The sequence below is a fragment of the Panthera pardus genome, unplaced genomic scaffold (genome assembly GCF_024362965.1).
Source record: "Panthera pardus isolate Hobbes unplaced genomic scaffold, ASM2436296v1 HiC_scaffold_6, whole genome shotgun sequence".
Lineage (NCBI taxonomy): Eukaryota > Metazoa > Chordata > Mammalia > Carnivora > Felidae > Panthera > Panthera pardus.
In genome coordinates, this window is record NW_026526991.1 from 61,136,232 (window position 1) to 61,162,721 (window position 26,490).

The 26,490-nt window shown below is 45.4% G+C and overlaps 1 protein-coding gene and 1 long non-coding RNA gene across 2 annotated transcripts; one reads left to right on the plus strand and one right to left on the minus strand.

Annotated features, from left to right (window-relative positions):
* Positions 1–48: 48 nt before the first annotated feature.
* COPZ1 (COPI coat complex subunit zeta 1) lies at positions 49–20,305 on the minus strand. Its single transcript, XM_019419617.2, has 9 exons — positions 20,210–20,305; positions 8,938–9,006; positions 7,501–7,582; positions 6,794–6,885; positions 5,176–5,231; positions 3,764–3,841; positions 3,552–3,603; positions 2,334–2,372; positions 49–1,486 (listed from the first exon to the last, which is right to left on the minus strand). Exons 1-9 carry the CDS (start codon positions 20,225–20,227, stop codon positions 1,439–1,441), a joined length of 534 nt encoding a protein of 177 aa, XP_019275162.1. The 5' UTR covers positions 20,228–20,305; the 3' UTR covers positions 49–1,438.
* On the plus strand, positions 3,575–5,857 carry LOC109249247 (uncharacterized). The gene is made up of 2 exons (XR_002072505.2): positions 3,575–3,970; positions 5,154–5,857. It is a non-coding gene; the product is annotated as an uncharacterized LOC109249247 (long non-coding RNA).
* Positions 20,306–26,490: the final 6,185 nt, after the last annotated feature.

Genomic DNA, 26,490 nt, shown 5'->3' on the forward strand with positions numbered 1-26,490 from the left:
AGCTGCCAAAAAGAGAGGAAGAGGAACAGAAACATCACACAAAGGCAGTTTGGAAAAAAATCTGTTTTATTCCTCTTTGCGCACAGCAGTAGATGAGGGTGGCTATCTCCTGACTCCATACATCTCTGACCCCAAAAACGTCCCCTCAGATATGCCCGGTTATTCACCCCACTTCAGTCTTGGAGAACTGGCAGTTAGTGGGTGGGGCAGAGTGAAGCCTCAGGAAGGTGTTTTTTGAGACATTTTTGTGGGAAGTTTTGGATCAGGGGGAAAGGTTAGACCCAAGAGTGGGTGCTCCGTCCCCATCTTCCTGGGGGAATCCAAATCCCAAAGGTTTTCCGAAGAAGGGCACCTCTCTCAGCGACCCAGGGAGGGAGAGAGCGCAGACCTACTGCCTGGATGTAAGGCTGAGGCAGAGAGAAGAGGGGGTTAAGCAACAGAGACTGCAGACCCAGGGCAGAGGAGTGAAATGCATGTGGGGGGAGCGAAGGGGACAGAGCCCAGAGGCCCAAGTCACAAATCCCACCCCCTCCCCAGTTCTGAGCAAAACCTCTTCTTCCCAGGATGAAAATGGGAGTTTTAGTTCAGGGACCGGCTTTGCTCCAGGGCACAGCGAGGACAGGCCAGGCAAAGATCCCAGGGGTGGCGAAGGTGGACAGAGTCCAGGTAGTGGGACCAGGAGATGGACAGTCCTACAGTGAACACTCACAGACGCACAGCGGTTCTGAAGCTAGAAGCCAGGATCAGGGTTAAGAATGCAGCTGTGACTGAAATACAGACTTTTATAAGCCCTATCCCATAACATTTAAATCCCTACTTCTTCTACTCTGTCCCCTGCCCACGAGCTGTTCCCCATCTTTTCTCCCAAGGCTGGAGGACAGGGCAGTAAGAAGGAATGGGAGGAAACGCTGAGGCCAGTGAGTGAGTGGGCCTGTGGCTGAGACTGGAATATGCCACCCCCACTCATTCTATAGAAAAAACATTGTCTCCCTCCCTCCTCTTGCTAACATATGGGCTGTTGGGATGAAGGCCTGGTAAAGGCAAAGGGAGGAAAACACTCAGCACATTCTTTCTCCTGCTTTGATCTGAAGTGTAGCTGCAGCAAAGGGCACCGAAGTTGAGAAGAAAATATGGGGGGGGGGGTGTAGGAGAGCATGACAGCACAATTCGGTGTAGAAAGGAAGAGGGTGCTTTCCCTACTACCCTGCGTTTGAATCTGATGGGAGCTTTACTCCCAGGCTGTTAAAAAAAAAAAAGTGTGAAAGAATAGGAAGCATAAGTGGGGGTTTGGGGGAGCAACCACAGAGAGGATGGAGACTTAAGGATCCCTTGTGATCCCCGAGATGACCCTGAGAGCATTAGTTGGGGGACTGGATGAGAAGTCACAGCAGATATGTGGATTTTCTGAGGGGGTGAGGAGCCAGGAACAGTGAGGTCTTCACCGAAGAAGTGACCACTTGATCTGCTCTTTGGCTGACTGCAGCACCTGCAGGGACAAGAGCGGCAGTGAGGGGCTTGCCTGGGGGAGGGGGGCGGGGGCGGGGCAAGGACAGAGATTGGGGCTCTCCTTCCCCGCACTTGCCTTCCCTGTCCTTAGAAGAATGGCAAATAGAAAATCCCCAAGGGTAGAGGGATGGGAAGAAGCTCTCTAAGGCCCTAGAGGGTTGTCAGTTTGGGAAATTCCAAAAAAATTCAAATCCACTGGGGGGATGAAGAGAGAAGAGGTATACCTGGGAGGAAAGAAAAAAACTGGGGGTTACTGGACATATGTTAGAAAGGAGGGGTTACCACATCCAGATGGGCTTCTTAGTGAGAATTCCAAGTAGGTAGAAAACAGAATCCCTCCCTTGCCTCCCGCATCAGGTAGATAGTCTATCTGCAAAGTAGCAGGATGGATCTGCAAAACCTGCTTATTCTAGAATATGCATTTCCAGCTTAGCCCTCATTTGGATAATAAGAGAAGAGAGAGAGAGAAAGTGTGTGTGTGTGTGTGTGTGTGTGTGTGCGCGCGCGTGCACACGCACGCACACAGACCATCTGCTTAAGGCAAGCCTCTGCTGGGGAATAAATCACTGAATGAGGCATCAGGCAGGGAGGGTTTGAAGGGTACAGAGCAAGGCTGACAGCCACTGCTCACAGGGAAGTGGGATGGGAGTTGGGTGGGGTAGGGAGTGTTTGGCTGTAGGAGTCCCAGTTCTCTGGAATAAGAGGGAGCCAAGAAAGATGTGTCTTCGGTCTCTAGACTCATTCCAACTTGGGCTGGGGTGGAGTGTTATTCTAGTCTCTTTAGTGACCCAGTCTGTCTGGAGAGGAAGAAAAGGAGAAAGTCCTACCTGAGACACGGTCTGCTCCGTAAGCGGAACATCTTCACCCTATGGCACGGAGAAACAAGCATTTAGCATGGGAGAAAGATGGAGTGAGACCCGACTGACGTTTGGTAGTGGAGAAGGAAAAGGCAGATGCCCGACTTCTCTGTCCCTTCTAGGTGGTACAGCCATAATTTTACTTGGCCAGAGGGACTGTGAGCAGAAAAGGGTCATTTCATCCATCCTCTGTTTTAAGGCAGGAGGACTTCTTAAAAGATTTATTCCATTCCAAGTAATCAGCAGGTTATCTGATCCTCAACTTGGGGGTGGGGGACCTGATTCCCTAGTCAGAGAAGACCTTCCCTGAATATCAATATCGCCAGGGAAAGGATGAGGGGGAGCCAGGGGTAATTTAATGGATCCCGCAAGGCCTGATGGGTAACGACAGCATGTTAATTTGAAGAAATAAACTGCTGCAACAGCAGCCTGAGAAGAGGAAGGCGGGAGTGGGTGGTGGGGGGGACCCTCTCTCTTGCCACATAGAGACATATGTTAGAGGAGAAGATTAAACTATGCAAATGGAGCCCACGGCAGTTAAGGGAGAAGATTTCCCATTACCCGGCACTGTCAGCCTTCACTCTGTGGAGGTCAGAGCTGGGACATTCTATGAATGGGGAGATTTGCTTTGCTCAAACATCGAGGCACCCCACAGTTTGCTGGTGGGCTCTCTCTACACCCACCATTTTCTCCCCAACAGACCTGGAGGCTTCTACGGTTAACCCAAAGGCCCCTTTCTGGTATCCCTAGCACCAAAGAGGACTGAGGTTCTGCAAATAAATGCTTCCTGATAGACAGGTGCTGTCCTTAGTTATGTAAAGACTTTATGACAAGGAAGACACTCCTCTGCCTCACTTGATTGGGATCCATCCCCAAAGGAAGTATAAGCCAACCTCAACTTCCTTTATAGTTTCAGAATCATTAATATTAAGGTTTCTTTTACTCATCTTTGATTCAATTAAGTATGTACTAAATGTCCCCTCTGGGCAAAGACTGTATGAGACGCTAGGCAGCAGGTTAGGGACAAAAGTATGCCCCTTCTGCTTCCCCTCTTTGAGACAGTGAGAATTTGAAAGGGGAGGAGAAGGTTGTATGTATTCTACGAGCCCTGACCTTTAGATAAATTTAGCAGGTCTGGCCCTAGAGGGTGAGTAGACGGCAGATGTAGGGGAGCACACTCTTGCTTACCCTTAATGCTACCCGGTGTACCACTTGCTGGGGATCACTCTCTAGGATCACCCTAAGAAGACAAAGAAGAGACCATCGTTCACTCTGGCCTGAAGGACAGACTCATTGTGGGGATACTCTGGTCACTAAGGCCACTTGCCTTAGGACAGAGGCAACGATCCCACCCTCTCACCCCAGCTCCAAGGAGGTTCCAGGCAGGTCAGAAAACTCACCCTCCATCTACGATTTCATCCACAGCCAAGAAGAGACCCTCCATGTTCTCCAGCAGAGCTCGCTTTTCTACATTTTTCCTGAGTCCCCAAGAGAAGAGAAAAATCAGCCTAAGACACATAGGAACCTAGCACACCGTCTGAGTTGGGGATCCTAAACTAGACCAACAAAATGCCTCCACCAACCGCACAGACTAAAAAGTAAGTTAAGTAAGTAAATAAGAACTTTTTGGCTAATCCACTCTAAGCTTATTCCTATTCTTAGCTGCTAAGTAAGGATCAGGAATGTCAGGAAAGAGAGTCAAAAAAATAGTCAATTTCTGACTATCCAAGAGTTGATTATCCAGAGCTACTGTTTCTTCCCTACCTACCGTGATGCTGCTCATGACAGTGCTCATAAACACTACCATCAGTGGGTGGAAAAAAGCAAATAAACAGCTAAATCCAATCTGGGGGTGGCGGGAGGTGGAGAGGAGTTGAGTGCAAACTCTATTTGCACTCAAGCTCTAACAGACTTTCTAAGCCTCTCCCCATTCCCCTGCTCCCCCTGCGTCCCCCTCCCTCACCAGCTCTTCTCAGGCCTTGAAAAGAAGCCCAACCAGGGGGCTGGGAACAGTCAGGGCCCTCATCCACCAGCTTCAGATCCGGTGGTTGTACATGTGGCCAGTCACATCCGTCAGCTTGACTCTTTCACTAGATCACTGAAATGAAGTCTATTCATTCACCTGGCTAAGAAATAAATCATCCCCTTCCTGAGGAAATCTGAGCCATTCGCCCTGCTGATTTTGTGGGGCTGAGAGCGCCTGCTGTTCTGCTCCGGATGGCGGATGGCTGTCTGTACTGGGTTCACTTGGGAGCTGCCAGGGGAATGAAGTTCAGAGCCCTGGATGTTTTCAAGGAAAGTATCTTATATCTCTTCTGTTGCCCATCTACATGGGGAACAGAGGGCTGGCTGCTGGGGAGGTGGAGGGGAGGCGAGGGTAAATGGCATATTCTTCCTGTCCTATAGAAACGAAAAACTAAGGACTAAAGTTAAAAACTGGGAATCTTGCCTCCATTCCCAGGGTACTGATGTTACATCTGGGACACTTCCCCACACTTGCCCTTTCCCTATCTTCTAATGAAGTCTAGAAAAGCACCTTAAAGGTACTCAGAACTCTGACAGAGCCACTGGGTAATATGAGAGTAGACAGACATTGCTCCCTCCCAATCCCCTTTCTTAGGAGAATTATCCCCCAGGTGGGACACACTTTCCATCCAGTCTTCCCCATCAGTGCAAATTACTCTGAAATAATAAGCCTAACTTCTCAAGGTAAATCAATTCCCTGGAGCCTCTGCTAATTCCCCCACAAATTCCTGGGCCTGATGAATAGTGACTTTCTCTCCCAAACAGATGTCAAGAATGGCCTGCTCACCTCAGCATCTGGCTCAATGAGTCAAAGAGGCAATTCAGAACAGCCATGAGCATCAGCTGTTGGGAGACAGGAGAAGCAGAAGGATAAGGTTCAAGGCCCTGAAAGCTGCTACCTGAAAACAAAACCTGCCAATTCATTAAGCATCAAAAGACATGGGCTTTCACAAAGGACCAAAAGCATAAGGTGGAAGTCAGAGCAAAAACAGGAAGAGGAACTGTGGTTTCTCGCAGAAATTAATTCTGCTACACGATCCCACAATTTGAGACCTCTCTCTGACCAGACTGTTCAAACTTTCCTATTGCAGTCCTCTACAGGTCTTTACCAACTGCGTATATGTTACCGGAGATCTTAGGTAAAGAAATCATTAACCAAACAGTAACTAAGGTCAGAGAGTTAGTGGAAAGAGTATGGACTTTGGAGTCAGACAGAGTTGGGCTTAAATCCCAGCTGAGCCATTTCTATATGTGTGACCCTGGGAAAGTTATTAGGTTGAACCATATGAAACTGCCATTTATACAGTTCAATGGTGGTCATATGCAAGCAATTTCATATTGTTCCTCATGTTTTGGTTTCCTCATCTATAAAACAAGAACACTAATACCCACAACTCACATAAGTGCTGTAAGGATTAGGTAACAATGTACCTTACAAAGCACTTAAAGTAGTAAAAGCTCAGAAAGAATTGGTTCTCTCAAACTTTTACTTTTGCTTCAAATTAGGTGGGGGCTTATTTTTACTTATCTACTCTCCTAGACGTCGCTACCTGAGGTAAGTAGCTTTTCCTGTGCATAGGAAGCAGGTTAGGACTATATTCACAGTTTTCTCAAGTGACCCATTCAGAATGTACGGCTTCAACATGACCCTGAATGTTGGCTAACTGACCCAAGCTCAGTCAGATGTGGAGCCTTCATAGTAGGAGCAAGCATCCCCTTGACCTTGACCACACCTCAGAAATCTACCTCTGAAAACACTATGCAGGGAAGACCCTTGATACCGTATATCAGTATGTATGAAAACATATCTGGTGTCTCCAACGTGAAGATAAAAGAGCAATTGGGGGGGGGGGGTGCCTGGCTGGCTCAGTTGGAGGAGCAAGCGACTGTTGATCTTGGGGTCATGAGTTCAAGCCCCACGTTGGGTGTAGCGATTACTTAAATAAATAAAACTTAAAAAAAAAAAAAAGAGCAAGTGGGGAAAAACCTGCATTCTAGGTTGATTTAAAAAAAAAATTTTTTTTTTAAATGTTTAGTTTTGAGAGAGAGACAGAGAGACAGAGTGCGTGTAGGGGAGAGGCAGAGAGAAAGAGGGAGACACAGAATCCCAAGCAGGCTCCAGGCTCTGAGCTGTCGGCACAGAGCCCGACGTGGCACTCGAACTCATAAACCACAGATCATGACTGAGCCGAAGGTGAACACTCAACCGACTGAGCCACCCAGGGGCCCCTAAGTCGATTTGTTTGCTAGGCCACATTTGTGAGGGCAGCAGGACTCTGATAACTTCATTAGCCCAGTCAGAAGCCAGAGGGACGTGGCCCTCCTAGGGTCCAGAACCAGTAACTGTCCTGCCTATGGTTTAGGAAGTGGAGTCAGCAATAGCAAAGAGCGATGGGGATTCTCACCTCATTTTCATAGGAGCTGCCAATCACATAGAAATAGAGATCGATACTGCTTTTGTATACCACTGTCAGGCCTTCCAAGAGGGCGATTTCACCTGGGGGTGGGGGGAAGGTGGAAACAGTGGGTGGCCTGAGATAAGGAAGTAGGTAGAAGGAGTTCCCATGAATTCCTGGCATCCAGCTATTTGGGCTCAAGGAAGGTAGGTTGTAATAAAGTCCAAAGACCAAAGTTGACCTGCTTTTTCTTTCCAGGTGGTAAAAGGGAAGTATAAACTTGGGGAAATCGAAACGTATCTTCTCCTCTAACCATCTCCCCCGCCAACTACCCTTATTTCCCTCCTTGTATATGAGACAGGATACTAGTCGATCCTTCGGAGGTGAAAATGCAGAGCGGTCACCTTTACAGACTTCCATTTACCTGCCCTAATGGATGCGGTACAATAAGCAGAGCTGCAGTTAAATTTGTCAAGTGAGGCTCATAAATCCAGGGACTAGACAGGTAGCTAACAGCCAACCTTCCAGCACGGTATTCCCGCGTGAGGTACACTCACCTCCCCATTACATTTCTGAAGAGTTTATTATATGAGGGGAGGAGGAAAAAAGAGAAAAAAGGAGGCAGTCGTTTTATCCTTTCTCTGCAGTCCTGCTGCCCCCCCCCCGCCCCCCACGGTTCCCCCCACACCAGGAGCAGTGAAAGGAAAATGACCTACTGTCAGTCCGATGGGTCTTGTTGAAAATGTTCTTCTCAAAGGCCTTCTGCTCCTTGACACTGGGGTAGGTGTCGTCATAGTACTGGTCAGAGGGAAAGGAGATGGGTTGGGTCATTAGAGCTGGGAGCCCAGAATGATTAGTGATTGTGCTTTGCCCTGGATCTTGGATTTCTTTCCTTCAAGGCATGGGGTGAGGGAAAAACACTGACACGAAGAAGGAAGAACTATGGAGGCAGGGAATGGGCAGTGAGTAATTGAATACCAAAAAAAAAAAAAAAAATTTTAGGGACCCTGCCATAGGCAAGCCCACCTCACACTTCTAAGACTATAAGGGCAGAGGCCTACAAGCCCTACGATGAAGCTCTACCCCTGTCTGCACTCTAGGAGAGCAATCCCGAGACTGATCTCATGGAGTGCTTCCTAGGAGCTTCCCTACATCGGGGGAGCAGTGCTAAAGAATGCAAAAGACACTAGAAGCACAGAACACTTCTTCCAGACCCTCATGCACAGTATGAAACTGAGGAATGGATGGGGGAAAGGCTGCAAAAAACCTCCTTCCTCTAAAGAAAGGCAAAGCCTATCCAACCTCTCTCGTATCTTAGCTCTCTTTTCTGAAAACTGAAAACAGGAGACCATCTAGCACGTTGCTGAGCCCACTCCCAAGCTCTTCCTGGCACGGGGGCGGAGATACTAGGCTGCTAAATCGCTCTGCTCTTTAGGGGCTAATCCGTCGCAGTCAGCTGAAGACCTATGACAGGTCTGGCATTTAGTAACTGGATAACTGTTTCAAAAGGTGTCCTGCATAGTTACATCCAATTACAGGGAGGAACAGCTGGTGAATTCTAAACTAATCTCTACCTGCTGATTGATTTATGCTGTGCTCGCCCGGAGTTAATACACCAGGGACAGAAAAAATTTCCACAGGAGGGGGGAGACTATGGAGGGAGAGGAGAGGGGTGTCCTTTCTCCTCTCTTTCAATAGATCCAAAGTTAGAAACATCACACTGGGGAAATCAAGAGGTAACAAGCTTGGTGGTGACTGCAGACCTAGGGCTGGAACCCTGGAACTGCGAGAGAATTTCCTGGGAAAACGCAGGCAGGGTGACAACGCAAAAGGAAGGGGGACAAGAGTGATGGGCATGGGCAGCCTGCTTCTCCTATCCAGACACTGTACTGTTCAGAAACCAAGGTTCCCAAGGTTTTCCCTGCTCTAATGCTGACAACAAAGGAGGTCAAAATCTGTGGAAGGCAGGTGTGCAAGCAGGGGAAGTAAGAGACAGAAGCAGTTTGGGTTTTCATCTGGAGTGGTCACAGGAAAATGGAAGAATTCTCAAAATTATAGTATCAAGGAATAGGCGTTAGTGGGGGCAGTCCCAGGTCCAAATCTCAGAATCAGCCTTTGTCTTGCTCCTCAGTGAATTTCAAAGGGAATCTCACCTTGGCAAAAAGTCGATCTCCATCATTGTCCAGAATCAGGATGGCTTTGACAGTATACAGGGAGGGTTCCTGAAGAGATAGGAACATACCTTCAGTCCTGAAGGCTCCTGCTACCAGTGGCAAACCAGCTACCTTCCCCTAGTCCCACTGGGGCTGCAAGGGGATACAGAGGTGCCTCTGCATGTCCCCTATCCCAGCCTGGTTAGATGTAGACAATTCCCGCCGAGAACGATCAAGTGGTGAATGAACTGAATTGAGGGAGGGGGCATTTCGACAAAGAACTCCAAAATAGCATCAGAGGAACAGTGTCTCTGAGCCGGACTCACAGAGGATTTAATCAAGGTAGGTCATGGAATGTTATTTCCAAACATTATGCTACAGTTATTTTCCAAACTACCCTCCCTCCCTGCTCTCCCACGTACAGGTAGGTATGGAATGTGACCAGATTAATTAATAGGCACTGCACGAGGCTATCTGAAAATAGGATTGAATGCCCTAGTGTACTTGGAAGTTTCTGCAGTCCCAATGCAGTAGCAATGCAGAGGCATAAAGCAAGCCTTCCCTGAACCACCCACACACTGAGCAGAGGGAAACGAACACGCATGCGTGTGCACACTCGTGCACACAGACACACCAGTTCTGAACGCAGCCCAGCGAGACATCCATCTTCCAAGACTTCCCCTATGATCCCAGTTACTCTACGATACTCCCAACACTACCGCTTAACTTGCCAAGACAAAAACCATTCTGAATTTTGGGGGAGTTACGAAGCAGTAAGAAGAGGGTCTAAGAAGCCGGGAGCCTGGAGTTAATGAGCAGGAGGGGAGTGTTCTTTCACTATCAACAATCAAATCTTGAGGATAATGGCTCTCGTAAAGGAACCACGGCCTCAGCCTTAATGGTTACATCCAACTGCAAAGCATATCACATTGCAAAAGCTCCTCTACTCCTGCAACTTCTAACGAACCAGCTAACCAGGAGAGGAAAAGGAAGGAAACGGAGGCAGTGTTATGTGTGTAGAAGGTGTCTGCAGGCTCATATTCCTTGAATTTCCTTTTTTTTTTTTTTAATGTATTTTTTAAGTAGGCTCCACGCCCAACGTGGGGCTCGAATTCACGACCCCAAGATCAAGAGTCGTGTGCTCCACCAACTGAGCCAGCCAGGCGCACCTCACATTCCTTGAATTTTTTTTAATGTTTATTTATTTTTGAGAGAGAAGAGAGCGAGTGAGCAGGGGAGGGGCAGAGAGAGAGGGAGACCAGAGACAGAGAATCCCAAGCAGACTCCACGTGTCAGCACAGAGCCCAGTGTAGGGCTCGAACTCATGGACCGCCAGATCATGACCTGAGCCGAAACAAGAGTTGGACGCTTAACCGACTGAGCCACCCAGGAGCCCCACATTCCTTGAATTTCTAATCAACATTACTTACCCTTGCTCTCCCTCCCCTGTGCTGTGAGACAGGGCTGTTGCCTCCCTTTCCTGGCCTTGCTTAGGAAACCCGCGGTTCTCACAGGGGCCAAATGTAACCTCCAAGCATGTGGCATGTGTTTAATAAAGACCCAAGAGTGAGCATGAAAGAATTATTGCCAAGGATCCAGAAACTCCAACCTCTACAAAGGTAAACTGTCCCATGAGGCGCCAGGAGGTTTCTGGTTCCACGCAAAGAGCCAACCCTGCCTCGGGGAATTAAGAATGAGAGTAAAGGGAACCCAGTGTTTGGACAACAGGGTGATGAAGAATGTAAGCTTTCCTCACCTGAATTCTTGACAATAGCAATTTCTGTCTTTTGTTCACTGATTTATTCCAAGTGTCCAGAACAACATGTGACACACTAAACTCTCAGTATTTACTGGATAATTGTGACAAGAAATGAAGTTTGAGAATAAGGCAAAAATCTCTTGAAGTAGTAAGTGTCCAGGGGAACTCTTTTTTTTTTTTTTTTAACGTTTATTCATTTTTTTTTTTTAAACGTTTATTTATTTTTGAGACAGAGAGAGACAGAGCATGAACCGGGGAGGGTCAGAGAGAGAGGGAGACACAGAATCTGAAACAGGCTCCAGGCTCTGAGCAGTCAGCACAGAGCCCGACGCGGGGCTCGAACTCACATACCGTGAGATCGTGACCTGAGCCGAAGTCGGACGCTTAACCGACTGAGCCACCCAGGTGCCCCTAAACATTTATTCATTTTTGAGAGACAGAGCATGAGCGGGGGAGGGGCAGAGAGAGAGGGAGACACAGAATCCAAAGCAGGCTCCAGGCCCTGAGCTGTCAGCACAGAGCCCGACGCGGGGCTCGAACCCACGAACCATGAGATCATGACCTGAGCTGAAGTCAGGTGCTCAACTGACTGAGCCACCCAGGCACCCCTCTAGGGGAACTCCTATAATTAGACTTCCATGTATCAGTATACATTCTGGTGTGGCCATTTGGGGTGATACTACTACCAACATATCTCTGCTCTGATCAACACTCCATAGAGATGCCCACTCCATACACATTACTCCCTGGAATAAATAGTCTGTCTCAAACTAAGGAACTCTGTGTCTAGCAGAGGCAAGTCTTCTAGAGTCTCATCTAAAAGGTCACAAATAGAGAAGCTTTCCTCACTCCTAACCCCCACAGAAAGATCTCCCCATAACGCGGGCTTAATTCCATAGCAACTTGAGGGTCCAACCTCAAATGACCAAAAGGGAGACACCAGTGGGAATGAAGGAAAGGACCAGAGGAAAAGAAGCCCACAGGGAAGGAAATTTGGAAGAGAGCATTTTTCCTACTTTCCCCTGGAAATCTTTGGCTCTGTTCTTCTCTCCACATTCACAGAAACCTTGGAGAGCTTCCTAATGGTTTAAACTGGGCATTAGTCTGGCATAGATAACTGGTTCCTGCAGCCATAGAGTCTGGCATCCCTAGAAAGAATGGGATGGATCCCAAAGAAAAGAAAAACCCTTATAGCCACCAGCCAACTAGGAGAGAGACAATGCCCTTTGTGGCCACTGGGGTATGAGTGCCTGAAACTGCTGGCAAAGACAGAAAGAGATTCCTGGGCCTTTCTTGCTGGCTTCCTAGAAGATGTTATCAAGGAAACCCCCCAAATAGGAACTGGATGTTACTGGGAAGGATAAAAGGCAGGCAAAGGAAGGCAGGGAGAAGACCAGATCTGACTCTGAGAGAGGTAAGAAGGCACTGGAGGAAAGGCTGGTCATTTCAAACGAGGGAATAACCATACTCAATAAAGCCAAGAATTGAGGCATGAGCGGATGCTGCTTCAACTCTGCTACAGCTGGAGCCAGCAGCATCTCCTTTACGTCTGTCTCCTGCCACCTCCTGACTACAGCCGGTGCCACTTCAGCCTGGGGCCTTTATCTCTCGGGAGCGGGGGAGGCCAAGAGTTCCTCTCATACCATAAAACTAGCCAGTTTAAAGGCCCCAGAAACCATGACTGGTAATGTAATTTCATTTTGAGTTTTTGCAAAGGGCAAGTTTATAAATAACTCCCAGCTATTGAGAAATGGGCCTCCTGGACAATGGACTAGGTTTGACCTTGTAACACATTAAATGCTGATTACTGAAAAAGACCCTACAAGCTTAGGCCATGTTCAAAGGATTTAAAAGGTCTATTCTTCCCTCCCACTCCCAAATGTGTAGCTGCTAGAAAGCTTTCGAGACAAAGTTCTGTGATGCACTGACTTTCAGAGAGCCACAGCCTGAGTGTATAACAGAACTTCACCTCAAATGCTAATAGTGCCTGGAAATGACATGTAGGCAGATTGTTTGCGGGAGGTTGGGTGGCTCAGAGAGATTTTCATGTACATTTTTATTGTCAAGGAAATTAGACGGGACTCCTCAGGAGCGCTGAAACAACACCAAACAAGCAACCAGCCTGCTGCAAAGGAGTCCCCGATCTCAATCAGAGGATTTCTGTGGTCTGGTGAAAAACACCTCCCAGTACCCCGGCGACTAGCACACGGGGGACTACAGGGGAAGTCATTCCTAGTGCTGCCCCCTGTGGGCCTTCAAATGACCTGCAGCTTCCTCAGCAGTGTAATCAGCAAAAATATTAAAAAGGCAGCTCTGAATAGAAGTTCTCTGTGTGTCTTGTGAGTCAAACTAGGAGAGATAGGCTCTGAAAAAGCACTGAATTAAGTCAGTTCACAGCGTACAGAGTCAGAAGGCACTCTGCGGTAAGATCATGAAATGTCACCAGAAGAGGAAAGGGGGGGGGGTGGAGAGAGGGGAATCTTTGCAGCAGGCACACAGGATATCTGGGGGCTAAGACCAATTATTTTTATTTAATTCACGGGGACGGGGGGGGATGTGACCAAGAAGGCTTTGTGGAGCTAGAGGATGCTATCCACACAGCTGAAGGGGCGCAATAAGAACCTGGTTGAAATTCCTAGAAAGTTCTTCATTTCCCACTTAGAAAGAAATCTTTATGGCCATGCCAAAAAGTAGTACCCTGGCTTGGCAACAGGTCTTGATCAACAAGAAACAAGACGCTCTTCCCTCGACCCTTTTTTTTTTTTTTTTAACGTAGGCTCCATGCCCACCGTAGAGCCCAACGCAGGGCTTGAACTCACGACCCTGAGATCAGGACCTGAGATCAAGAGTCAGATGCTCAATCAACTGAGCCACCCTGGTGCCCCAACTCTATTTATAGAGCAAACCAAGACGGTAAAAACTGGAAGGAAAAATCCCTAGATACTACTCCCAGCTGCTCTACGTAGCTAAGCAGGTATTTTGCTCCCTGACTCTGTGCCAACTCCTTTAACATGAAAAGCTCCTCTGGGGTTGAGGGCTCCAATTTGCCAGCCACAAGCCTAGGGACTTCAAACAAAAAGAAGAATTAGCTCCAGGCTTGGGAAGCATAGTTTTCACACACTACCCAAGGGTTTGCTTAGATTCAAGCACAACTCAGGAAAGACCAGGAGCCACAGGTACCACAGAACATTACCCAGTTGCCATGAGACCAAATACTGGTTATAAAGAAGAAAGTGAATACAACCCTTAGGAAGGAAGAAGTGATGTCAGGAAGAGACACCTAGAAAGAATCTTCCTGTCTGACAGAGACAGGAAATGTGAAAGCACGGTCACTAAGAACTCAACCACTATAGGAGAAAATGTCTCCGAACTCCTAAAATCCTTTATTGTAATCTGGGTCGGCCATTAACTCAAGTTCTACCTTTCTGGGGGACTCTGCTTCTTCATCAGAGAAATGAGAGGCCTGACCTAGATCAGTTAAGGTTAATACCTTAAGTTACAGCAGACCTTTTTGATAAGCTGATGAAATTTATGGACCCCGTTACCAGAAAACTACACATTCACAAATTCTTATGATTTCAAGGAGCCCAGTTAGAATTAAATATGATACTTTGTGAGGATAATAAGATGGTGTGGAGAGAGGAGGGGGAAAGGGGGAAATGAATGATACTTTTGAAAATCACCCCCTCTCCTCTGCCTCGAACCAAATAATGACTTCAATAAATATGTGTGTGGCCTTCATAAATTAATAAATGTGACTGAGAAAACTAACACAGCCAGCAGGGGGAGCAAAGGTCGGCACCATACCCCTCCAGCTTTCAGTGACTGAACTTGGTGGCTGTGAGACAGGCAAGGACAAAGATAACTGAGCCTAAGCTCTTCAGAAATGCAAAATCTCAGGTCCTCTCTTAAAACTGAGAAAGCCAGGGCACCTGGCTGGCTCAGTCGGTAGAGTATGCAACTCTTGGGCTCAGGGTTGTGAGTCTGAGCCTAGAACTTATTATTATTTTTTCATTTCAGAAAACCTCATCTGGAGAAGTTTTCCCCAGAGGGTGCACAGTCCATTCTCTAACTATTATGAAAAATTACAGAAACGCAGGACAAAGCAAAGCAGCACTGGAAAGAGAGACAAGTCAAACAAGCAGAAATCAGAGCACTTGGCACCTGAGGCCTGAGAGCGACATTAGAACTTCCCGCCTTCCCAGTTGGGTAATCCAAGAGCTCTCATTTAAATATCATCAGTAAAGGGAAAAATCCGATGGAACTAGATCTATTTCTGCAGAGTTCTTGTTTATAACATTTCGGGCTATCTACCCTGCCCCTAATCTGCTAGTCTAAAAGAATGGGTCGACAGCCTCTGTGTTTGTCTTTCAGTCTACCAACCCAAAATTCAAAATCATGTCCTAAGGCCTAATTGCTATCCTCTGCCCCAGTTTCAGTCTCCCTCTAAAAAGTATACAAATAATAGAAAAGGAGTTGAAGAAAATTGGTAGGGCTATCCAAACCATCTGGCTGTAGGTGGATACACCTGCCTTGACAGTGGGAAAACTAAACGCCCAGATAAGGAGACACGCATTTCACTTGCAACATGTGACTTAGGTTACACAGCAGGAAAGTCTTCTGAAGAGATGGGTGTGGTCAAACGCCAGAAGAGGAAAGCTAGGAAATCGAAGGATAAAGAGAACTCCTCTAATAATCTGATCTGGGAGAAAACCTATTCTGCACAGCATCAGGGAAGACGGAACGTGAGAGGGCCCTTGCCAGTACAGGCATCTTATGACGCGCATGGACTCAACCCCCCAATCCATCTTCGTCAGCTGCTGGAGGGCACTCTGCCTTCCATCTTTCTAATTACTCTAGTGTAAGTGGATAGGTGGACACGGATTCAGTATTCCTGTTCGATCCTTTATTTGCTTCTTGATTTCCCCTTTCCATGACTAGTGGTCAATATCCTAACTCTAACCAAGTCGTGTCAGCGGAGTAAAGAACAGTAGCAGATATCTAGATAAAAAAAAAAAAAACACCCTAAATCTGCCACTAGGCTCCCTCAAATATCTGGATAATTGCATTCATCCTCTGCTTCACAGGGAAGACCTGGCTTCTCAAAGGTCTTTCTTCACATGGAGACCCCCTCCTCCTCTTTTGACCATGTGACAGCTCCCCTAGACCTTTGATATAATTTATACCTTGCCGGGGACCAACTCTTTCCCACCACTGTGAAGGAGAGGGAAAAAATATATATAAATACGTCGGAAATCTATAACGAGGTCTTCTTGGAGGGCAAGACACGGAGAGAGTTAGAAGCAGCGTCAATTGCTCTTTGGGGGTTTTAGTTCAAGCCGAGGTCTGCTTCCAGCAATCAACCATTAAAACAAGCCGGCCAGAGTAACAGCACAGTTTATTCTGATCATTTAATTTGAAGTGTCAATAAATTAAACTTCAATCAATTAAACTAGGTGTGCAATAACCCAGATGGACACCCCGACACCAACATAATCACAATAAAAATTTTTATGGCTGCCAGGGACCTCACCGGGGGCAGTGCTGGCACAGCTCGCGCCCTAGCTGAGAAATATATCTCCACGGCGCAGGATCGAGGAGATTGCTTCTCCTAACGAAATGGAGGGGCCAGGCACCGGCAAGGACGCAGCTGGGAGAGGGGCACAAGGGACTGCCAGGAACGAGATGGGAGTGCTTTGGGGGCTTAATGTAATTGATACCTTTGCCCAGAGCAGGGGGAGGGGGCATTCAGGCCAAGTACCTCTACTGTTAGTGCCAAAGGAATTTAACAAAAGCCCCATTAAGATGATTCAGGAAGCGAAGGCCACAGAGCAGTATCAACCTTTAAGTCATTGATGTATTCTGCATAGTTTCCTCCTCCACAAAGATGCACGCTCTTGTGCACTCTGGATGCCCTGATGTTTGAAGGAGTCTTAGAATTTGGGATGTGGTCATTGTTTTAGGATAAAAAATGGTATAAAGGGAGAGAAAGAATGGAATTAAGTCTAGTCTGAAAAGCACTGGAAAAACACTCAGAAAGTGAATCCAGAGAGGTTTAGGAAAAATGAAACCTATGAGGAAAGATTGAAGGATCTAGACTGCTAGAGTAATTCAGCTTTGAGAGGAAAAAGAAAAAAAAAAATAAGGTAAAGGGGGAAGGGAGTAAGTCATTATCTTTAAGATTTCATAGGTTATTAATGGAGAATGGTGACCTGTAGAGATCCCTCTCCATTCACAGCTAAGAAAGGGAGCATCAGCAGAAAACAGCAGGAGAGAGGAAGTTAAGTACAAAGATGCAGGCTGGGAGCACTATTAAGCACTGGGAAGGAAGTTGATGAAAGGGTCTCTTTCCTTAGGAGACGACAACAGGACCTGAGAAAGATTAGACAAATCTGCTTAAAACCTAGAGCTAGATTACTTAATTCGAAAAAGAAACGTGACCCACTGTAAAGTACCTAAATGAAGGGAACCTACTGGTATTTAGAAGTTCCCATAATCAGATTAAGTTTCGGCAGATGTTTCTTCTTGACCCCCTCTAGATTACCCTTCCCTTCTTCTCAATACCCTATGGCTGTGTGCCTTGTAGAGGTGAGAACAGAGGAATGTACATTCATCAGTTTTCCCTAGAGGTCCAGTCAAAACAAAAATGTGAACAAAGGAAGCCTACAAGAACTTTAGAAGGTGTCTGTCTCTTTAAGGAGTGGTCTGTTAAATATTATCTGGGTACAGTAAACTCTAGTTCAGTAGACAGCTAAGGTAAGATCCAGGGATTCCTCATACTTTTCACAACGATGGTGATTTAAGTACTCAGGAGGTGCTGCTGAGTAAACAGAGGAAGGCATGAGGTTAAAAAGGACCAGTGCAGAAGGGTGATTCTGAATCCGATGGAGCTAAATTCCATGATCCAGTTTGTGAGGGTAGAGAGAAATAAACATTTAGGAAGTATCACCTGATTCTCAACTAGGGTTCCTCATCGGAAGCACTGAATACTGAAAACTATTTAAATGACTACTTTTTTTTTTTTAACTTCTCCCAAGGATGGTACAAACTAGTGCCATTGTGGATACAGAGAAGTTGATTCATTACATTAATGAATGCCTTAGGCTTACTTCTCTCCTAGAACTCTGGCTGAGAAAGGCTGGAATGATGAGAAAGATACATAAATTCTTAATTGGGGGCCCAAAATATAATGAAATTGTAAAGAGCTGACACAGAGGAAGGAAAATATTAGTTTAATATCATAAGAACTTTGGAGACCAGCACACGAATTGATACCTGTTAGTACTTTGTCCCCAATAAATGCTTTATATAATTGATGCTTAAAAGTACAGTTCTGCATACTGGAGAGGTATACTCCAGTACGTGCTTCCCTGAGCAAGCCCTCTTCTCTATAATTTGGTTTCCCCTAAACCCATCACATAGATTTCTCATGACAAAGAATCAATATGGTTTTATATTTATTATTTTTTTATTTACTTTTGAGAGAGAGAGAGAGAGAGAGAGAGAGAGAGCGCGTGCGCACACGCATGAGCAGGGCAGGGGCAGAGAGAGAGGGAGACACAGAATCTGAAGCAGTCTCCAGGCTGGCTCCAAGCGGTCAGCACAGAGCCCGACGCAGGGCTCAAACTCACAAACCGTGAGATCATGACCTGAGCCAAAGTCGGACGCTTAACCGACTGCACCACCCAGGCACCCCAGAATCAATATGGTTTTAAAAGCAAAGTTCAGGGGTACCTCACCAAGGTAGCAGGAATCTGGCATCTTGGGTACAGATCAAAATGGATACAAGGAAGAAGCAGACTGAAATAGACTTCAACAAGGAAGCAGACTGAAAACTGAGGTAAGAGAAAATGTGTGAGATTTTCATATATACCTCCCGCAACTCACCACTACACACATATCCCTTATTAAGACGGCTCCCCAAGCATCATGTCCCTCACTCCTATACCTCTAAGCAGGCTCCCTTGTAAACAGATGTAGGGAGCATTTAAAAAATTCCTAAAAATTTCCAAAGAAACCAATTCCCTGGAATTTATCCTAGTCTGTTAACTGGTTAAGAATACTGGCTAACTGCCTGGTACAGAAAATAACTTATTAAAAACTACTCGGGAGGTGCGTGGCTGGCTCAGGTAGTGGAGCCTGCGGCTCTTGATCTCCAGGTCATGAGTTAGAACCCAACACTGGGCGCAGAGATTAATTAAAAAATAAAAAATTTTTTAAAAAATTTTATTTATTTTCGACACAGAGAGAGACAGAGCATGAGCGGGAGAGGGGCAGAGAGAGAGGGAGACACAGAATCTGAAGCAGGCTCCAGGCTCTGAGCTGTCAGCACAGAGCCCGACGCGGGGCTTGAACTCACAGAGTGCGAGATCATAACCTGAGCCGAAGTCAGATGCTCAACCAACTGAGCCACCCAGGCGCCTCAAAAAATAAAAAAATTTTAAACCTCAGCTTTTAAGCTCGCTACCTAGACTTGATCAATTCATATGATGAGAAGGAATTATCCCTATCTTTGCCATTTTGAAAGAAATCAAACCTGTTACTGTCTTCTACCTGATGAAAATCTGGATATGTACATGTATTAGAGCAGAAAAAGATGCAAGAAAACGTCTTTGGAAAGAGCCTGGAGTTAATCAAGGAAGGAGGTTGGCCGCTGAGTTCCTACGCACACATACATATTAACATCCCCAGACTGTAAAACAGAGCACTTTAGAGAGAAATCCGCCAGTCTGGTTCCAAAGAAAGGGTAACAGTATTTTGTTTTAACAGGCAAAACGGATTATACGGGTAAAGAAGCTAAAACACTCTTTTAGCCACCAAAATTCTCATATAACCAGAGGGACAGTTAGCATCCCAGATCTTACAATAAGAATTCTTAACGCCTTAGAAGGGGAGAAAAAAGGAGAAGAGAATAAGGAGTCTGGAAAAAATATTCTTTAATCCATGCTAACTTATCAGGTACTCCAGAACTTTGATGGAATACATTTACCATGACAAAACTACATAACAGGGATTAACAGAAGACCTAAGTAAAAAGAAAACCGTTTTTTTGAAGATATGTAACAGAACTGTCAACGGAAAATGAAACTATGACAACCACCAGGAGGACCCTGTGATGACAAACAACTGCAGTCTAGTCCTACAATTTGGGGCCAGTTTGGAGGTCTGGAGAAAGTCAAATCAGAGTATCATCCATAATGCTCAGAATCAGGAGAAACCTAAAGGACCCCAATTCAGTATGCTGATGATCCTATGCGTTCTAAGGACTCCATGTGCTCCCTTCAACTTTCCACGGATTCTGCCCTCTCCCCGGAAGAGCTTTCTACTCTAAACCGAGGCTTTACCTCCTACAGTTCCTACACCAGGCCACACGCTTATTCCAGGGGCTGGCAGAACCTTCGGTCCCCGAGGATTACCCGGGATTCCCCTTTCTACCCCCTCCCAGTCAGGATGAACCCCAACTCCCAGCCCCTCTGGACACCGCAGCACCTCGGCGGCCCCTCCGGCTCCTACCAAAATCAGCGCCTCCATCTTGCCCCGCAGCTGGTGCCGACGTGGAGCCGCAAAAGCAACACCGCCGCTGATTGGCCCTACATCCTCATTAGACCCCGCCCAGGATGAGGATTATTGGACTATATCGTAACAGCTATTGCTTTATTGGCCAATCAGTGTACTAGCTTGCTCAGCGGAAGCAAGGTGTCCAGCCAGAAGGCGCAGGCATTTGATTGTCAGATTAAACACTCAATACAACGCCAAAACCTCAAGGTTGAATGGGGCGGGAGGGTCAGGGGGCGGGGTTGTTTCCAAGGGGAACAGAGGAAGCGATTATTAATTTTCAATTGGTGGAGAAGAGACCACGTGATATCCGTAGGCCTGATTTAGCAGCTTTAATCCGCACTCCCTTTAGGGGGCGCTGTGTCTCCTTAGCCCTTAACACAGGACAGCTCGTGACGGAATCGCACCGGAATCCCCAGTCCAAGAGCCACATATTAGGTAGGCCCTTGATATCCAAGGTTGCTTTAGCAAACACTGCTAGCTCTTCCCTCAGACTCGCTGAGTGCAGCATCCTCACCGGAAGTCTGCACAACCACAGAGTAAAAGCCAAGAGATGCCCAGTGTATTAAATAAAACGAGGCCGCTGGGAGTTAACTGCTACAGTAACAATTTCCCCAAGATGGAGTCCCAGGCTTTGCTGGGCCCAAGGAAGGACAAGAAGCCAATGAGTTTCTAAAAGTAGATTTTCTTTGACCGGACGTGAAATGGGATGTTAGAGCTTTGGACCCTAGAGAGGAGAGAGTAGGAGGGACAAAGGGGTAGAGGGTCCAGGATAAGGAAGGGTGTAGGGACAGGGTCTGCGGTTTTCCAGTAGGGACAAGCTGTTGCAAAATGAGAAAAGAGAAGTTTACTGAACGCAGGGATTTCACAATATGGAAAGGTTTTGATGAAGTCTAGCTTTCCCCTACCGCTAGGTTCCTTGGTCCTGACACCCCTTAGGTCAGGGACACCTATTGCCTTATCTCTACAGGGATTTTTTTTTCCCCCCATTTCTGACAATTATGTCTTCAGGAGCTCTCCAAGAAGAGCACCCAAAACTATCAGGAGTTTTTCTAATAATTTGAGCGTAGAGTCAGAGGGCCTAAGAGAAATGTATAGAACGATACAAACTATAGAGCTAACATACATGCTATGAAGGAAGGTATATGATTTTTTGGTAAAATCCCAGGGGACAAGCCTCACATCTGGAGAAAGTAAGGGCTTAGGCTTTATCTGTTCCAAATGTCCAAATGGGGAGTTATTCAGATATTTAGTTAGCATTGTGCCTGGCATCACAAGGTTGTCCTTAGCTTGGCAGCTTAATGCTAAAACTAACATTTGGGGTGCCCAAGTGGCTCAATGGGTTAAGCATCTGACTCTTGATTTTGGCTCAGGTCATGGTCTCACAGTTGGTGAGTTTGAGTCCCTCATGGGGCTGTGCAGTGTCAGTGCTTAGGATTCTCTCTGTCTCCTCTCTCTCTGCCCCTCCCATGTTCACACGTGTACACTCTCTCTCTCTCTCACAATAAATTAATTAATTTTTTTAAAATGAACATTTAATGACCATCTACTATGCGCTAGTCACCTGCTAAATCTTTGAATATATTATTTAATATTTTTAGAAAAGCTTTATGAAGTAGATGGTTATTATTCCCATTTTATAGATGAGAAAAGTAGAGTTTGGAGCAATTCAAAATCGACTTAAGGCCATACAGTGATTAATTGACCACCATACATTCCAACATAGGAGGTCTGGTTCTAAAACCATGTTCTTAGCTACAATCCACTCTTCTGATTTGTGGTACGAGCCTCTTGTGTATTCCAGTCCTACCTGAGGTACCTTACACCAGTGCTAGATGTTCTATAAGGCCATGAGGAGGAAAAGTGGGGGAGGGGGCTCCTTTTTCTTTAACAGAGTAACTGACAAATTTTAACAGTCAGACATTGTTCCAAAAGATGGCTCATTCTTTTCTTTCCAGGCTATTACGTGACTGTGCTATAGAGGGAAAACAACTGGCTGGATAGGAGATGTTAATTCTTGTAGTGACTCAGACTTAGTAAGTAGGAGATTTCTGGGGCACCTGGATGGCTCAGTCCATAGAGTGTGCGGCTCTTGGTCTCAGCGTTGTGAGTTTGAGCTCCACGTTAGGGACAGACATTACTTAAAAGTAAAATTTCTGGGAGCACCGGGTGGCTCAGTAGGTTAAGCGATCAACTCTTGATTTCGGCTTGGGTCATGATCTCATGGTTCATGAGTTCAAGCTCCACACTGGGCTCTGCACTGACAGTGTGGAGCCTACTTGGGATTTCTGTCTCCCTCTCTCTTTGCCCCTCCGGTGCATGCACTCTCTCTCTCTCTCAAAAATAAATGAATAAAATTTTTAAAAAATAAAAAATAAAATAAATAAAATAAAATCTTTGGGGCACCTGGGTGGTTCAGTTGGTTAAGCATCCAACTCTTGATCTCACCTTAAGTCTTGATCTCACGGTCATGAGTTCAAACCACGTTGAGCTCCACGCTGGGCATGAAGCTTACTTAAATAAAAAGTTTTTTTAATCTTAAAAAAAATAATTGAGAGACTTCTGTGTAAGTCATTGTACCCTCTCTGGACTATAGATGCCACTTCTGGAAAAATGGGGAGGCTCAGACCAGAGATTTTTTTTTTTTTTTTTTTTTTTTTTGAGGATGCCTGGCTAGATCAGTTGGTAGAGTGTGTGAATCTTGATCTCAGGATCATGACTTTGAGCCCCATGTTGGGAGTCTTAAAAAAAATTAATTCTTTTATTTTTATTTCTTTTTAAAGATTTTTTTTTTTATTTGTAAGTCATCTCTACTCCCAACATGGGGCTCAAAGTCAGGACCTCAAGATCAAGAGTTGCACACTGTACTGATTGAGCCATCCAGATACAGCCCACCAGAGATTTCTAGGGCCCTATCTACAGTTAAAGTTCTATGATCATTCCTGGTCCTTTTGCTTCCACCTCCCCTTCACCTATAAAACCTCTAGAATCAATCAAATAGGAAATGCATACATCCCTCACCTCCCCCCCTCATAAATATACACACACATAATATAAAATCATGTATATACGATTATAAACAATTTATTAAAAATGTATGGGAGGGGTGACTGGCTGGCTTAGTCAGTGGAGCGTGTGACTCTTGATCTCGGGGTTGGTTGTGAGTTCAAGACCCACATTGGGTGTAGAGATTATTTAAAAATAAAATCTTTAAAAAAAAATTTAAGGGGCGCCTAGGTGGCGCAGTCGGTTAAGCGTCCGACTTCAGCCAGGTCACGATCTCGCGGTCCGTGAGTTCGAGCCCCGCGTCAGGCTCTGGGCCGATGGCTCGGAGCCTGGAGCCTGTTTCCGATTCTGTGTCTCCCTCTCTCTCTGCCCCTCCCCCGTTCATGCTCTGTCTCTCTCTGTCCCAAAAATAAATAAAAAACGTTGAAAAAAAAATTTTAAAAATAAAAAATAAAAAAAAAATTTAAAAAAATTTAAAAAATAAAAATAAATAAAAATAAAATCTTTAAAAGAAAGGGGGGATAGAGAAAAAGACTGGAAGAAAATATATCAAAATGTAACTGGTGGTGTTTTTGAACTGCTAGGACTTTTTTCAATGTTTCTGTATTTTCCGCGTGTTCTAAAATGTGTGAGTGCTGGGGCGCCTGGGTGGCTCAGTAAATTGAGCACCGGACTCTTCATTTCAGCTCAGATCATAATCCCAGGGTCTTGGAGCTGAGCGCTGTGCTGAGCTCTGAGCTGAGTGTGGAGCCTGCTTAAGATTCTATCTCTCCCTCTGCCCCTCTCCCCTGCTTGAATGAATTCTCTCTCTCTCTCTCTCTCTCTCTCTCTTTCTCTCTCTCCCTCCCTCCCTCCCTAGAATAGTAAATGAAGGGGCTCCTTGGTGGCTCAGTCAATTAAATGTCCAACTTCAGCTCAGTCATCATCTCATGGTTTGTGGGTTCGAGCCCCACATCTGGTTCTGTGCTACAACTGAGAGCCTGGAGCCTGCTTCAGATTCTCTGTCTCCCTCTCTCTCTGCCTCTCACCCACTTGCGCTCTGCCTTTCTCTCTCTCAAAAATAAACATTAAAAAATTTTTAATATTTTAAACGAATAAATAGATAAAATTGTAAAGTATATGAGTGCTATTTTATTTTATTTTATTTTTAATTTTTTTTTCAACGTTTATTTAGTTTTGGGACAGAGAGAGACAGAGCATGAACGGGGGAGGGGCAGAGAGAGAGGGAGACACAGAATCGGAAACAGGCTCCAGGCTCTGAGCCATCAGCCCAGAGCCTGACGCGGGGCTCGAACTCACAGACCGCGAGATCGTGACCTGGCTGAAGTCGGAGGCCCAACTGACTGCGCCACCCAGGCGCCCCTATGAGTGCTATTTTAAAAGGAGAAAAATAAGTTATTAAAAAAAGCTTTTAATAAGCTATTTTTTAAAGGACAAAATCAGCTTCTTCCCATGAAGCCTTCTCTGAAGTCCCCAAGTGGAGTTAGATGCCTCCTCTTTGTTGACATTGTCGACTCTAGTCATAGCCATGCTATAACACATGGATCTAACCATGTTATAATACATCGATCTAACTCACTAGACTTACCATCTGTGTCCCATTCGTTTTATTTCTTTAGCACCCTAACCTTTAAATGGTAACACTCAAACAGTGTTTCCTGAATGGGATGAACATTTGTGAAAATGCAAGATACAAAGATGAATGAACAGTGTCAAAGGGAAGTTTAGGATTAAAAGACAAGGACCACAGATATTAAGAAGGAAGTGATCCCTCAGGATTGGTTCGGGAAGGTGGTCAAGGTCTGAGAGAAGAGGAGGTGTTGAGTTAGGCCCACCATGACTGAAATGCCAAGGTAGAGTTTGCTATGAATAAAGGTATAGAGGTTGGGACGTACAAGAAATCTGTTTGTTTGTTTTTTTTTTCTTTTTCTTTTCCAATTGTAAAACAAAGTAAGATGTTTTTATTTATTTGACACATAGCATAAATTTTACCATTTTAACCATTTTTAGGTGCACAGTCTGTGACATTAAGTACATTTCACATTGTTGTGCAACCATCACCACCATCCAGCTCCAGAACTTTTTCATCATCCGAAACTCAAACTGTACCCATTAAACAACTCCCCATTCACCCCTCCCCACCACCAGCCTTTGGTAACCGCTATTCTACTGTTCTGTCTCTATGAATTTGACTATTCCAGTACCTTCTATAAGTAGAATCATATAATATTTGTCCTTTTGTGTCTGGCCTCTTTCACTCAGCATAATGTCTTCATGGTTGTGTAAGAAATGTTTGAGGGATTGCCTTGATGGCACAGGGGATTCAAAGGAAGGAATACAGAAGAGGACGGAGAGAAAACTGGAAAGGTACCTTGTGGCCAGATTGTGAAATGCCTTGAATGCAAACCTAGGTAGCTGCTATAGTGCGACCAGATGATTGTGGGAGTTGGAACCGTGACACTCTCTTGGAAACTATTATGGTGATACTCTGTAAAGTAAACACAAGTACATCCTCACCTAGAGAAATAAAAACATACCCCAATATGCAGTGATACATATACAAGAATGCTGATTGCATCATTGTTTACAATGGCGAGAAATAATATTATTGTGTATAAATAAGGGAATAGTTGAATAAGTTATTGCACATCCAGACTGTGGAATAATATGCAACTAATAAAAAAGTATATTCTAGCTGTATGCGTTAACCTGGAGAAGTAGTAGTGACATGCTGAATGAAAAATGTAAGTTGCAGAGGGATTTATGAGGTACGATTGCATTTTTTAATTAAAGAAAATAAGACTCTAATCATGAATAACTATGTTTGTAAATGATTCTATCCTATCCTATCCTATCCTATCCTATTCTATTCATTCAACAAATATTTATTGAATGCCAGCTGAGGGCCAGCCACTCACTCTAGGCACTGGGGATATAGCAGTGAACAAACAAGTATCCCTACCCTCATGGAACTTGCATTCTAGTTGGGGAACAGGAACAGACAACAACCAAAGAAACAAGAAAACTGTCTAGGAGTTTAGGTGGTGATAAGTGTTAGGGAGAAATTGAAACTAAAGAGGAGGCTAGGGGGCAATTCTGCTCTGTGGCACAATTTGGAGCCCTACCGTTCACAATGGGGAGAAATGAGGACAGGAAGTTCAGTCAAGGTAGACCTCACTAAGAAGATATTTGATAAAAGATCTGAAAGGAGTAAGGGAATGAATGATGTTCAT

Excerpts from the sequence above, each read along its gene's own strand:
- COPZ1 (XM_019419617.2), bottom strand. Across the intron at positions 7,583-8,937 it reads GAGATCGACTTTTTGCCAAG|TACTATGACGACACCTACCC; the intron begins GTGAGATTCCCT and ends CCCTCTGACCAG. Across the intron at positions 6,886-7,500 it reads CAAGACCCATCGGACTGACA|GTGAAATCGCCCTCTTGGAA; the intron begins GTAGGTCATTTT and ends CCCCACCCCCAG.